The sequence below is a fragment of the Leucopleurus acutus genome (assembly GCF_964270905.1).
Source record: "Leucopleurus acutus genome assembly, chromosome: 14".
NCBI classification, from domain to species: Eukaryota; Metazoa; Chordata; class Mammalia; order Artiodactyla; family Delphinidae; genus Leucopleurus; species Leucopleurus acutus.
In genome coordinates, this window is record NC_139156.1 from 47,249,092 (window position 1) to 47,262,412 (window position 13,321).

The 13,321-nt window shown below is 45.5% G+C and overlaps 1 protein-coding gene across 1 annotated transcript in view; it reads left to right on the forward strand.

Annotated features, from left to right (window-relative positions):
- Window positions 1-6,936, forward strand: part of LOC309971793 (FERM and PDZ domain-containing protein 2-like) — a gene marked incomplete at both ends in the record, with an annotated part of 39,222 nt that extends 32,286 nt beyond the window's left edge. Inside the window, 3 exons of the mRNA XM_082855174.1 lie at window positions 4,302-4,449; window positions 5,535-5,581; window positions 6,862-6,936. Of these exons, the coding sequence (XP_082711300.1) occupies window positions 4,302-4,449; window positions 5,535-5,581; window positions 6,862-6,936 (270 nt within the window). The remainder of the gene's footprint in view (window positions 1-4,301; window positions 4,450-5,534; window positions 5,582-6,861) is intronic.
- Window positions 6,937-13,321: the final 6,385 nt, after the last annotated feature.

Genomic DNA, 13,321 nt, shown 5'->3' on the forward strand with positions numbered 1-13,321 from the left:
AAAAAAACTTGAACAACTACTGCAAAACCACAAAAGCAAAAAAAGTAATATTCTTCTTAATGAACTCCCTGATAAACACTATAATTCTTTTGTTTTCCTTTCAAATTTTTGGTGGCATATCCTCTGATTACTTTTCCATAGGATGATACTTTTGTAATATTTTCTCTACAGAGAAGAGAAATCTAATTTAGTCTTTCTTCTAGCATGGCTGATTGAAAGTTGTTTTTATTGTTGATGAGATGCATAAAACATGCAGCTTTGTGGCAGAGACATATTTGCTCTTTGAAGTGCCTCTGTAGGTTTCTAAATGCTATCAACACAGGAAAATCAAATACATTCCATATTGTGTGATTCCTATCAAAAAAAGAGAAAATTGTGTGCTGTACTTACAAGGCAGTATATACAGTTATAAAGTATATCCCTGATAGGATAAAACTTCCGCTTCATTAGGTGTTTTTGAGAATTAAATTACAGGTTTTCATTTCTGATAATTGAAAATATGTCCCTCAGACTGGCCTTTGGTCTGTGTATTTTATTTATTTATATGCATCTTTATTGGAGTATAATTGCTTCACAATGCTGTGTTAGTTTCTGTCGTACAACAAAGTGAATCAGCCATATGCCTACGTATATCCCCATATCCTCTCCCTCTTGAGCCTCTCTCCCACCCTCTCTATCCCATCCCTCTAGGTCGTCGCACAGCACGGAGCTGATCTCCCTGTGCTATGCGGCTGCTTCCCACTAGCTAACTATTTTACAGTTGGTAGTATATATATGTCGATGCTTCTCTCACTTCGCCCCAGCTTCCCCCTCCCCACCCCATGTCCTCAAGTCCATTCTGTATGTCTGCATCTTTATTCCTGCCTTGCCACTGGGTTCATCAGTACCATTTTTTTTTTCTTTTAGATTCCATATATACGCGTTAGCATACGGTATTTGTTTTTCTCTTTCTGACTTACTTCACTCTGTATACAGACTCTAGGTCCATCTACCTCACTAAAAATAACTCAGTTTCGTTTCTTTTAATGCTGAATAATATTCCATTGTATATATGTGCCACATCTTCTTTATCTTTATCCATTCATCTGTCGATGGACACGTAGGTTGCTTCCGTGTCCTGGCTATGGTAAATAGAGCTGCAATGAACATTGTGGTACATAACTCTTTTTGAATTATGGTTTTCTCAGGGTATATGCCCAGTAGTGGGATTGCTGGGTCATATGGTAGTTCTAGTTCTAGTTTTTTAAGGAACCTCCACACTGTTCTCCATAGTGGCTGTATCAATTTACATTCCCACCAACAGTGCAGGAGGGTTCCCTTTTCACCACACCCTCTCCAGCATTTACAGTTTGTAGATATTTTGATAATGGCCATTCTGACTGGTGTGAGGTGATACCTCATTGTAGTTTTGATTTGCATTTCTCTAATAATTAGTGATGTTGAGCATCCTTTCATGTGCCTCTTGGCCATCTGTATGTCTTCTTTGGAGAAATGTCTATTTAGGTCTTCTGCCCATTTTTTAATTGGGTTGTTTGTTTTTTTTGATGTTGTGGCTCTGTGTATTTTAAACCTTGTTCCCCTCCAGTGCTGACACCGCATACTTCTGGGGCTGGGTACTGTAGGGCACAGTCAATTTCACATGGCCACTGGCCCTATATCTTTATGCTGAGACTTTGGGTGAGTCGGTCCAATGGAAGCAGTATTCTGGGATGGTTGGCAATAAACTGCTGAAGAAGAGACTACAAACCGCATAAATAAATCCCACTAAATCTACACTAAATGTAGCCCTGTCTCAACTTCTCCTTAGTGAGATCTGCTTCCCCACCATGCAACGTTACCTATGGTGAGAAAAGTGAGACTGAGTTGCAGTGGAAAGAAGAGTCAGTGGGCTTAACAGATTGTGGCAAAAGCATCTCACTTTCCACGTTTTACAAGAACACAAGAAAATATGCTGGGTCCCTCCCAGGAAACGGCCTTCCCAAGTAGAGGCCTGGGATTTCAACTTCCTTAGCTTCAGGGCACTTCCGCTTGTGTCTGGAAGAATCTTATTATTCTGCAAAGATGTATCAAACCAAACAAAGAAACCAGCCTGTGAACAAACAGCGGCAACAATAAAACTACTGGGGATGAAATATTTGAAATAGTAAAACCATGCTTAGAAACAAACATGATGTTACAGAAGCACCAAGTATTTTTGTTCTGCAACAGCAGGGATGTAAATACATTTTTCATGTTTGCGCTGAAAACCCTGGGATTCAAATTATACATCATCTTATTCGTAGAGCAGCTCGCCTGTGTGAAAGTTGGCCTACAGATATGAATTTCCCATTAAATGATGTTATCAAAATGGAAAAAAATCCAAACCGCTACAGTCAAGACTGTTTTCAGCTCCATGCCAAGAAATGAGATCGAAATTCCACCCTCTGGGACACCTTAGGGCACTGGGGTCCAAAAGGACGAGACCTTGCCAAGAGTTTATGAGCTCAAAGAAAGAAGTAGCGCATGTGTGTAAACAATTCTCTTTTTTTCAGATTTGTTCAAGAACAGTTATTTAATTTTTTTTTTTTTTTGGCTGCGTTGAGTCTTTGCTGCTGCACACGGGCTTTCTCTTTTTGTGGCCAATGGGAGCTACTCTTCGTTGCGGTGTGTGGGCTTCTCATTGCAGTGGCTTCTCTTGTTGCGGAGCATGGGCTCTAGGTGTGCGAGCTTCAGTAGTTGTAGCTCACGGGCCCTAGAGAGCAGGCTCAGTAGTTGTGGCGCACAGGCTTAGTGGCTCCGCAGCATGTGGGATCTTCCCAGACCAGGGATTGAACTCGTTTCCCCTGCATTGGCAGGTGGATTCTTAACCACTGTGCCACCGAAGTCCCGAGTTATTCAATTTTAAAAAATGACTTATCTAAAATGTTTAATACCTGAGTGGTCAGGACTGTATAAAAACATATCAACGCATACTGAAAAAGTAGATGGATTCTAAGCAAATATTCAACTTTGCAAAAGTGTGAATAAAATGATTAGCTAGTGGAATTTAGACATTATTATAATTTGACTACTAAGGAAGAATTAGTAAGGCTAGTAGGACAGCATCTATGAATGTTTGAGAAAACACATTATACAAAAAAATACTAGATATAGTATAGTTCAGTTGGATTCAGAATCCATTCACATTAGTATAGGTTCAACATTACATTTATTAATATAAGAAAAGGGTATTTAGAGAATGCTCAAATTGTCTGAAATTAGGTTAGTGATAAAAAGGAGTTAGAGGAAAAACAATGAATAGTTATCTGTCTTTTGTTAATATCTGACTGTGTGAATGGAGTTTCTTAGGAACGGTGACTATCATGAATTAAAAGGAATCAGCATTAGAGAGATTCAGGAGTTTCAGGGAGTCCTTTCAAGCACAAACCCTGTATTTATAAAGTTATCTTTATAGGAGCAAGCTCAAGGTTCTTACTGAAATATCTAGAATAGAGATTTTATTTGGAAGTTATATATAAATTCATATCTAATATAATCTCTATTACTTTGTATTTTATTGTTCTTATTAGAATTTTATATTGCAAAAATTTACGGATTTTTTTCCAGGAAGCTCCATATAGATAACCCCATATAGATGATCCTCTCCAGTTTATCACAGTGAGCTGTACAAATATTATCACTTTGTGCATGGACCTTGAAGGTATAAATGTAGGGAAGTGTTTCTTGGGGATGTGACCTCAGTTCCTGCTGCATTCTGAGGAGTCTCCATCTGCTTCCTCATCTGTAGAATAAGGATAATGATGGGACCTCCCTCATTCTATAGCTTCGAGGATGAAATGAATTAATACACAGAAAGGATTTAGCACAGAGCCTGGCACATAATAGCACGAAACATGCGCATACAGATGTGCTTTTATCAGTTCTATAATGATGCAAGCTGAGATCTTGCCTTCAATTTCTGGGTGTTTGGACAATGCAAACTATAGGTGTATTTAATGGCCTTTCACAATGCACTACTTGCTGAGGGCCAAGCCTGTACTGAACTCATTTCATATTCTTTTCACCTGGCACACTCCTTGGCAGATAGCAATTGCCCAATAAACAAACATTTGATTTACGAATTAAGGAAAAAATAAAAAGAGGGGTTGTCTTTAATCTAAGAAAAAATATTGGTCCATAGTCAGACATCCACACACTTCTGGATGCCTAGTACGTTGGTATCCAACTGACGGCTCCAGCATTTGGCTACTTTCTGGATAGTTGTGCTTCAATGGATAGGTAAGAACGATCAATATATTGAAGTCTGTGTTTGCTTCCCTCAGCGAAAGAAGTTCATCATCACAAGCAGCATCACTGGGAAAAAGCACATGTTTGTCACTGATTCAGCCAAGACCTGTAAATATTTACTGGGCCTCTGCTGCGCCCAGCATGGATTTAATGCTCGGACGAGCTCTCCTGGAGTTACAACTGGTGAGTAGACACCATCTTCTCAACCTAGAGATATTTGGCTTTGAGTTTGCTGTTGATCTCTCACCATTATTTCCTATTCATTTATAAGAGGGCACAATATAACATAGTGGTTTCACCCTTCATACTCAGAGTGGTCTCTGCATGTGCATCACCTGAGAGCTTGCCAGGGATGCAGAACCTCAGGCCCCTGGATCAGAATCTGCATTCGAAAAAGAACCCAGGTGATCTGGATGCAGATGAAAGTTTGGGAACTCCAGGCTTGGAATGTGGAGCCTGGAGTTCAACAGACTCAGAGAGGTGCCACTTACTAGCTGCGTGACTTTGGACCGCTCACTTGCCCTCTCTGAGCCTTGGTGTCCTCAGTTGAGCAACTGGCCGTCCGGCAGGTTTGCGCTGCGCTCCAACAGGACAGTGTGTGTGCTGTCTGTAGCTCATCTAGAATAAGTGTCTGGCGTTCATGGCTCCATGTGACTAGTAACGGCAGCTCCTGCTTGTGGGGGGTTTTGTTAGGTGCCAGTCAATTCACAGGGGAGCTGTGTCACTGGCTCCTGCAGTCCTGGGACGGGGGATCAACTAGGAACCAAAATTGCTGAGCATTCAGACGTAGAACCAAATACAGAAAACAAAGGTGGCGTATTATTTGCAGCGAAACCAAATAAATATATAAATATTTCTTTGAAATTGCAGAGTAGTATTTCCATTATGTTTCCAGGGAATTGGAGATAATGAATGTAAATTAATTATGTCTTACCTGCTGAGATACAGTGTGAAACATCATCAATATCAATTTTATTGCCTGATATCAGTGAACATAAAATATTTATAAAGACTCCTTGGGCTTACTAGCAAAATTAGTCCTTCTAAGCCTGTTTCGCTCATAATATGCTATTTTCTCAAACTGCAAATTCTACCATCATAGGAGTTTGGGGGAATCTAACATTTGTGTGGCCTCCACCTATAATGCTGTTCCTGCCTCCTTCCAGGCTCAGACCACCAAGATAAGCCTCATTCTCCAAGAATAAGTTCAAGGACAACCTCCTCCTTGAAGTTCCTCCTGATTGACTGCCCCCGTACTCCCTTCCCAGGTGGAGTTGACTACTCCCTCTCTTGTGCAGCCTCCGTCTTCTCACCTGTAATGTTCTGCCCCTTTTATTTGTGGATGTGTCTGCCTCCAGTTTGCAGTGGGCTGGGAGCTCCTGGAGGGCAGGGACAGTGTCCCCGTACCTTTACGGTTCCAGCATGGAACAGAGGTGTGTCAAGTGGGAGATGGTTAATACATGTTATTTTGAATGAATGCATAGATGGATGAGTAGTGTGGAAATACAATCATTTACTTTATCATTCCTCTAGATTTTAAGTTTGCTTTTCATTTTCCAATAACATAAATAATATTGCAGTAAACATCATTGGAAGAAAAATTTTCTGTATTGTGTATTATTTCTTTAAGGTAGATTTCAGTTCGATTTGGGGTACAAAGGTTGGGGCACTTTTAGGGCCCTTCCTGTTTTCCTGAGTGCCATTCCCATGTCCAGTATCATTGTGCCTGTTTTATTGCATCCTTGCTGGAATAGATATTATCATGTTTATCTTTGTTCATTTGTAGGGAAAAATGATTTTTCAGTGTTGTTTCATTTGGCATTTCTTTGATTGTTAAGAAGTTGGACATTTTCCAAATGTTTCTTAGTCATTCTTCTGTGAAGTGTCTAAACAAGCATATTACTCTATAGTTATATTTGGTTCCCTGGGGAGAGAGAAAAATCAACAAGCTTTTACCAGTGCATAAATTCAGGGCTAAATCAGGCAGGATCTGTCAGCATTGCAGAGCGGGACCACAGGCCTTCACTCAGCCCTTTCAGATGCATAGCAGGGGGCTGCAGGGACGCCGGTGGCCCTTCCATGAGCTTGTGGCTCTGAGACTCTGCAGATCTGCAGTGGCTGCCCAGGATCCTGCCCTGGTTCCCTTTACCTTTTCCTTGGCTCCTGTACTCTTGAAGCTCTGTTAACTAACCTTGGCTTCAGCCTTGCCATCTAGACTGATTTGGATATTTGTCAGCTACTTTCCTGGTGCCACAGTTAGGCTGTGAGTTCCCTGCCCCCGCCCTCCACCGGTGGACAGAAACCATTCGCTCTGCTTGACATGTCAGTGGCATTGGGACATTCTTGGTATCCCTTCCTTCCATTCCTGAAAGGTTATCAACTCTTGGCTCTCCTACCTACCAATCAATCCTTCCTGCACCATTTGTCCAGCCAATTGAACCCCACTAAGCTAAGGTCTAATAATGATAAAAGCACTTCCCACCAACCCCACCAGCCCCAGGAGCCCCCCTGCTTTATGCTGAATGCCTGATGCTAAGTGTTTGACATCCAGACTCTCATTCCCTGACCTCACTGTGTGATCTGTCCTGTTAACAGAGCATCCTCCCCAGTGCCCTGTTGTTCTCCAGCTTCTTGCGGGGACAAAGCCCTGCTCAGGACCCAGAGCTGTGATGCTCTCCTTCATCTGCTACCTTCTGGGAGCCCTCCTCCCCCAGGGGGCAGCCCCTTCTTCCTGCACCTCCAACCTCTATATGAAGGCTCCCTTGAAGCCCATAAAACTTCTCTGAACCTCTCCCTGTCACCACTTTCTTTCCTTGAAATGTCCCCCTGTGGGTATTAATATACACCACAGTTAAAGCTAAGATCACTATCCCTTTAGACCTTAGCGATCAGAGAGCTGGGCATGCTTCAGAGGAATCTCCTGTGCTACTGTTTGTATCTCCATGTCCTCTATACGTCTATTTTCTGGCGTGGACTGTGGAGTCAGCCGAGTGTGAGTCCTGCTCTACCACCTACAAGCCCTGGGACCTTGAGCAAATTGTTAACTCTCTCTTAGACTCACTTTTCCTCATCTATAAAATGGGTATAATAATATCTACCCCACAGGGTTATTGTGAGGATTAAATGTGACAATGCCGATAACATGCTTACCACTGGGCCTGGTATGTAATAAGCATGCAGGATGTGTGAACTGCTGGTGTGGATATTACAGTCATTGCTGCTATGTGTCTGAGCAGGTCCAAGCTCTGGAGTCAGATACTGGACAATTTCTGCAAAAGCTGCAGGTCATATTCACATTGCTTTTAGTCCTCCTTTCTTCCTTGCCTACTGTATGTGAAGGATGGTACCTAATGCCTCCTAGACACAGAACGTTCTCAAAAAGTATTTTTTAAAGTCTACCTTTTTCAGTGGGCACAGTCCCGACAATGAACCAGGCACCATTGTAGGAAAGGGGGGCTGTCTGCTTGAGGAAATAAATGTTCATGAGCGTGCTGTCAGTGAAGGCATCTCACTGTGCTTTAGATATGCACACACACACAAACACACGTACGACTGGAGCCATACAAACGCCGTGTGCCCGAGCATTCTTTCCTTCTTGGTTTTAACAGGGAACAGATGGTTGGAACACAGTCATCATTTACTTTTTTCAAAATACAAACTGGGCTTTGTGTAAATCCTAGTTAATTTAAGGAATCTATCTATCAAATCCAGTTTCCTACGAATGACGTGAAGAGTGAAGTGGTGAGAACCACTCACATTCCTGGGCTCATTAGAATCATTTGTTACCTCTTTCTGCAGGAAGGGAGGAAGGGAAGTGTGAAAGCTGGGAGACAACACTTCTGATCCGTATTCATATTTCAGAAAATCGGATCTTAAATATTATTACCAAGGAAACTAAGCCGTGTAGAGGTGAAAGATTACATTCCACAGGGCAGAGCGTAATCTTGGGAGCTCAGGTAGTTTGCAGACCTATTTGTTAAAACAACGTTTGGAGGATGGTTTGTAAAGGCAGCGAGCAGAGCGGATGACAGCGGTTTTTATACAAGGCTCTGCTGGCGCTGTGACACTGCCGTGAACCATGGCTCCAAGGCCTGTCAGCTGCCAGGGGGTGGAGGGCATCTTGTTTCCTCCTTCCTGTGTGTCTGAGTTTTCTTTCCTTAGTCAGTGCTAATTAGGCAGACGTGGCATTCTCAGGGCTAATCATAGGAGCTCCACGAGCTAGCATGAGGAAAAATAGGCCCCTCCATGCAGACAAAGAAAAGCCAGGACAGAGCCTGGGGCCTGTGATGTGTGGCTGCCACAAGAGCGATGGGGCCAGCATCATTCTTGTGAGTATTTATGTTTATCTGTTTCTCCCACACTGCAGACTATGATAAGTGTGTGCAAATGGCCAATCTGAGTCTTGCACACCTGGGCCAGTCCAAGCCGCTCACTTGGATCCAGAGACTGTCGTGCTCAGAAAATGCACTGTTTGTACCCAGGCTGGAGGGTGCGGCAGGAGGCCTGCTACACACGTCACTGGATAACTTCACTGTGGACACCGGCAAGGGGACCAGGGCGCAAGGGCTCAGAGGCAGGTGGGTTTGACATATCTGTTCTGTGGGCCCAAAGCATCATGTACTTGGTGCTCTGGAGTAATCCATACGTGAAGACATTGTTTAAAGGATGTCAAATGTCTAAGGGAAGTATGCATTCATTGGGTAATTATCAACTAAATCCACAGAGATTTCCTGAAGGGCAGCTATGGGCCAGATCTATGCTAGACACGGGACAGACATCTCGTGTCTCCCTGCTGCGTTGCTCTATCTTTTGGTGGAGAAAGAGCTAGGTGATGATACAAAATTGAAGGGGACAAAATAAAAAGTTGCAATAGCCTATTTAGCCAGGTACTGTTCTAAGCACTGTACCCATCAACTACATTAGCCCTCACAACCCTGTGAAGTACTTTCTGTTTTCTCCCAGCGTGAGACTTGAACACACACAGCTGGCCCTGGAGTCTGTACTCCTAAGCTCTACATTGCCGATGCTTTCTCTTTTGATGGATTGCTTGCAATTTAATTTGCAAGGGAAAATAATGAGCTTATCAACACAACTTCACATTATAACATAATGATCCATAAATTTTAAAATAGCCTCGAAGTTGGATTGCACTTACATTACAAGTTCTATAAATAGCACAGATTCACAGGCAGCACAGGACCAATGAAGGGGGCTGTGGGAGGGAGCTGTTTTTTGGAATGAGTTATACATCTGCTTCAGCAAGAGGGTATGGGTGATTGATTTGAATTGCAATGCATATATTATATCTTAAAGTAATTCTTAGAAAATTACTGCTCCAGATTCTGTTGATGCAAGTATGCATCACCACGCACTGCGAACTAACTCAATAATGATGAAGCAAAACTATCTATTATTGTTACCACGTAACAAACAACTCCAAAGCATAGTGACTTAAAACAACACGCATTTTGTTATTCTGTTTCACGATTTTCTGGGTTACACATTTAGGCAGGGCTCGGCTGGGCGATTCTTCTGCTTCTCTTGAGGGTACTCATCAGGACTGGCCTGGAGGCTCCAGGACTGTGTTGTGCATGTGCCCAGGCCCTCAGTGGGGATGGCTGGGATGGTGAGCTCAGCTGGGCCCTTCTCAGTCCCAGTGTGGTCTCAGGCCCTCTCCATATGGTGCCTCCATGTGGAAGGTAGTGAGGCGTCTACATGGCAGTTCAGGGCTCCAAGGGCCCAAGGCGAGCTGCCAGTCTCCTAAAAGGCTGGGCCTGGAGCTGGCACGTGGTCACTTCTGCCATACTCTCTTGGTCAAAGTAGTCACATGTCAGCGCAGATTCAGGGGCAGCAGAAACAGTCCCCACCTCCTAATGTAGGAGTGTCAAAGCATATGTGGCCATCTTTAATCTGTCATCAAACTGATAGTACTTTATAACACTTTATAGATTAAAAGCCTGAAGAAGCCATGACTGACTTAAGGCCACCTTGAGAATGTGTTGACTGCAAAGCACCCTTCCAGTGACCTGCCAGTGGGCACGCACAGGAGGGGACTGGCAGCACTGCATGGCAGCCAGCCTTCTCAACAGGAAGCTGAACTGGAGTCCTCAGTAATCTCTGGTTCTCCTCTAATTTTAGTTTATGAATGCCAGACTTTCACAACCCTTAGTAACTCACGTCAGAGGTTATGGGTCACCTTCCATGAAAAGGGAAATCTAGGGTCGGCCATCTGGAAGGTCCCCAGAAGCACAGCCCAAGACAATGACTTGGGTGCAGGTGGTTTTTGTGGAGGTGATGCCGAGAAGCAGGAGTGAGCAGGGTAAGTGAGACAGGGGAGGAGGGAAAGTGAAAAGAAAGGGGGCAGTGTCATCAAGATAGCTGCTGTGGGCAGCCAGGGCTTAATTCCATGAGAAGTGCACAGAAGCCCTCCCAGAATTGTCTGAAGGACCAGGGAGTGGACACTTGTGCACCGGCTCCCATCCCGCTCTGGTGCAAGCTTGTCTGTGGGAGGTATGAACTCTCCTATACTGTTGGGCAAGGTGGGGGGATAGAGGGGGTGGGTGAGATGCCCAAGACGCTCAAGAAGCTCTAGGGCAGAAAGAGGACCGCATCTGAGGCTAGATCAGCACGAGCTGAGGCTGAGCTCAGGTGGACCTGCCCACCACTGCTCTGGTCGATCTGAGGTGGGACAAGGGCTGCATCCATCCGGCTGTGTCATCCCTGTGCACGGATGAGAAGTGCATCATCCTTGCTGTGGCTGGTGCAAAGATCACCCAGCCCAGGGTCCCCTTCAGGCAGGGTGGAGCCCAATGCCATGGAAATCCACCTACACCTACTCAGCTGTCTGCTGCGTGTGATGTTGCGCTAGCGGTTTGTAACACCTGTGCCTCTCTTTCCTCATTTGTCTAGTGGTGGGAGCAGTGATGCCCACCCCACTGGGTGGCTGTGGGAATTAAATGGTGTTATAGAACCCTGAAGATGGGATGAGTCTGTGATGAGTGTCCTAATGTTGGTGTCCTTCCCCTAGTCTCTAGGGGAGAAGGTAGGAACACAAACCCTCTTAAAGGGGATAGAATGGTTAAATGTTTAAGGCAGACACAGGTACAGCTTTATCGCTCCCCCGAGAGTGAGGTGATTTCCAAGTAAGGGGACAGAGGAGGGCTGCATGGGGGAAGTGACAGCGGGTCTTGACCAACTGTGGGTTTGGGCACAGTGAGAAGGAGGGGAGATAGGCAGGAATGCCATGAGCAAAGGCCCAGTTCCTCTTGCTACAAAAATTGGTTGAGTGCCTGCTGTGCGCCAGCCCCGAGCTGTGCACTGAGGACTCAGCAGTGGGCAGGACGGACACGGCCCCTGCCTCCTGGCGCTCACAGAGGTGACAAGCAGAGGGCCCGTGTGGCAGGAGCAGGTGGTGCTGCTGACCAGCGGGCCAGAGCCAGGACGGGAAGGATGGGATGGCATGCAGACACTGACACGCAAGAGATGGGACCCGCTTCCCAGTGTCAAGCCTGAGCAGCTGTGTGCTCAGCACTGCTTAGAACAGGGATGCCATCAGGGTGCCAACCCTGACATACAATCCCTGCCCCACCTACTTCATGGCACCTTTTCTGTGAGCCTTTCCTGACTGCCCTGGCCAGCACCATTGGCTCGCCTTCAAGCCGCTGCCCCCAGGGCCCCTCCACCCCGACATCCACATGCATCTATCTGTCCTGTAAACGGGGAGCTTCCAGAGAACAGTAATGTGCCTGTCTCCTCCTCAGCTCTGAGGCCAGCATGCGGAGACTTTCAGTAAATGGCATTATTTTCTTTAGGTTTGCATTTTTAAAAGCTTATTTTAATTGTGGTAAAATATACATAACATAAAATTCACCCTTTTAACCATTTTTAAGTGGACAGCAGCGTACTGTTAAGTATATTCACATTGGTGTGCAGCCAGAATTCTTCTCATCTTACCAAACGGAACCTATGACCATTAAAAGACAAGTCCCCATCCCCACTCCCTGAGACCCTGGTAACCATCATTCTACTTTCTGTTTCTATGAATTTGACTACTTTAAGGACCTCACTCTACTGTACACGTGGAATCACACAGTGTTAGTCTCTGTGATTTGCAGTAGATGCTGCTTTTTATCCTTTTTAAACAATAGACTTGCACGTGTGACTTGGATCACATGCGCCGTGGCAGCCTAAGGCAGAAAATCCCTTCCTTTCTCCAGAGGCCCTCCCTTGTGGCCTTCCTTGGCCCCTCTAGGTCTGCTGGGGTATCTCCTTCTTTGAAACCCAAGAGTGCTCTGCCAAAGCCTCTCCCTGGGCACTTAGGTCAGCTCTAGATGGCATGAAAGGCACCCATCCTGCAACTCGCAGTGGGCTGGGAGCTCCCAGAAGGCAGAGCCCATGTCTGACTCACCTTTACCCTCAGTTCCTTGCCAGCCCGGGGCCTGACATCTAGTCGGATCTCAGTCAACTTGGGCTGAACTTGCTGAAATGCACAGTATGAACAGGAGCTGAGTTAGAGTGAGGCCTCCTCCCTAATCTCTGAAGAACGGCCCTGTGCTTGTCCCTCGCCCTGCATCTGCCTTCTCTCCCCCATTGCTCCTCTTCTTCCCTTTCTAGGTCTGGCCCCTTGAACAGCGCCAGCTCTGTGCCCGGAGCACTGGGCATCACTGATCCCAGGTTGCAGTGAGAGGTGCGGTGGCAGCACCCATCCCTGCCTTGGGCCGGCTGCCTAAAGCAGTGGGGCAGGTGTGGGCTCCCTGAGGTTGGGGCCAACCTGGGTGATGAAGGGCTGATGGATCTGTTCAGATGGTCGACCTCCTGGCCTTCCTTCTTCAGATGAGGCCCAGTGCTGGCTTTTTCCAGGGCTCTAAGTCCTGTGGCTTTGCCTCTGTTCTTTCTGCTCACTCTCTACTTTGTTCATCCCTGGATGTAGCTTATCTTGAGCAGAGCTGACCCTGTGGGTCGGGCAGGATCCCCACTTAATTCATTATTCTTCTAGGGCCTAGAACATCCTTTGTTTGCTAGAATGCTGGCTCGGCAAAGCCAACTGAATGCCGGC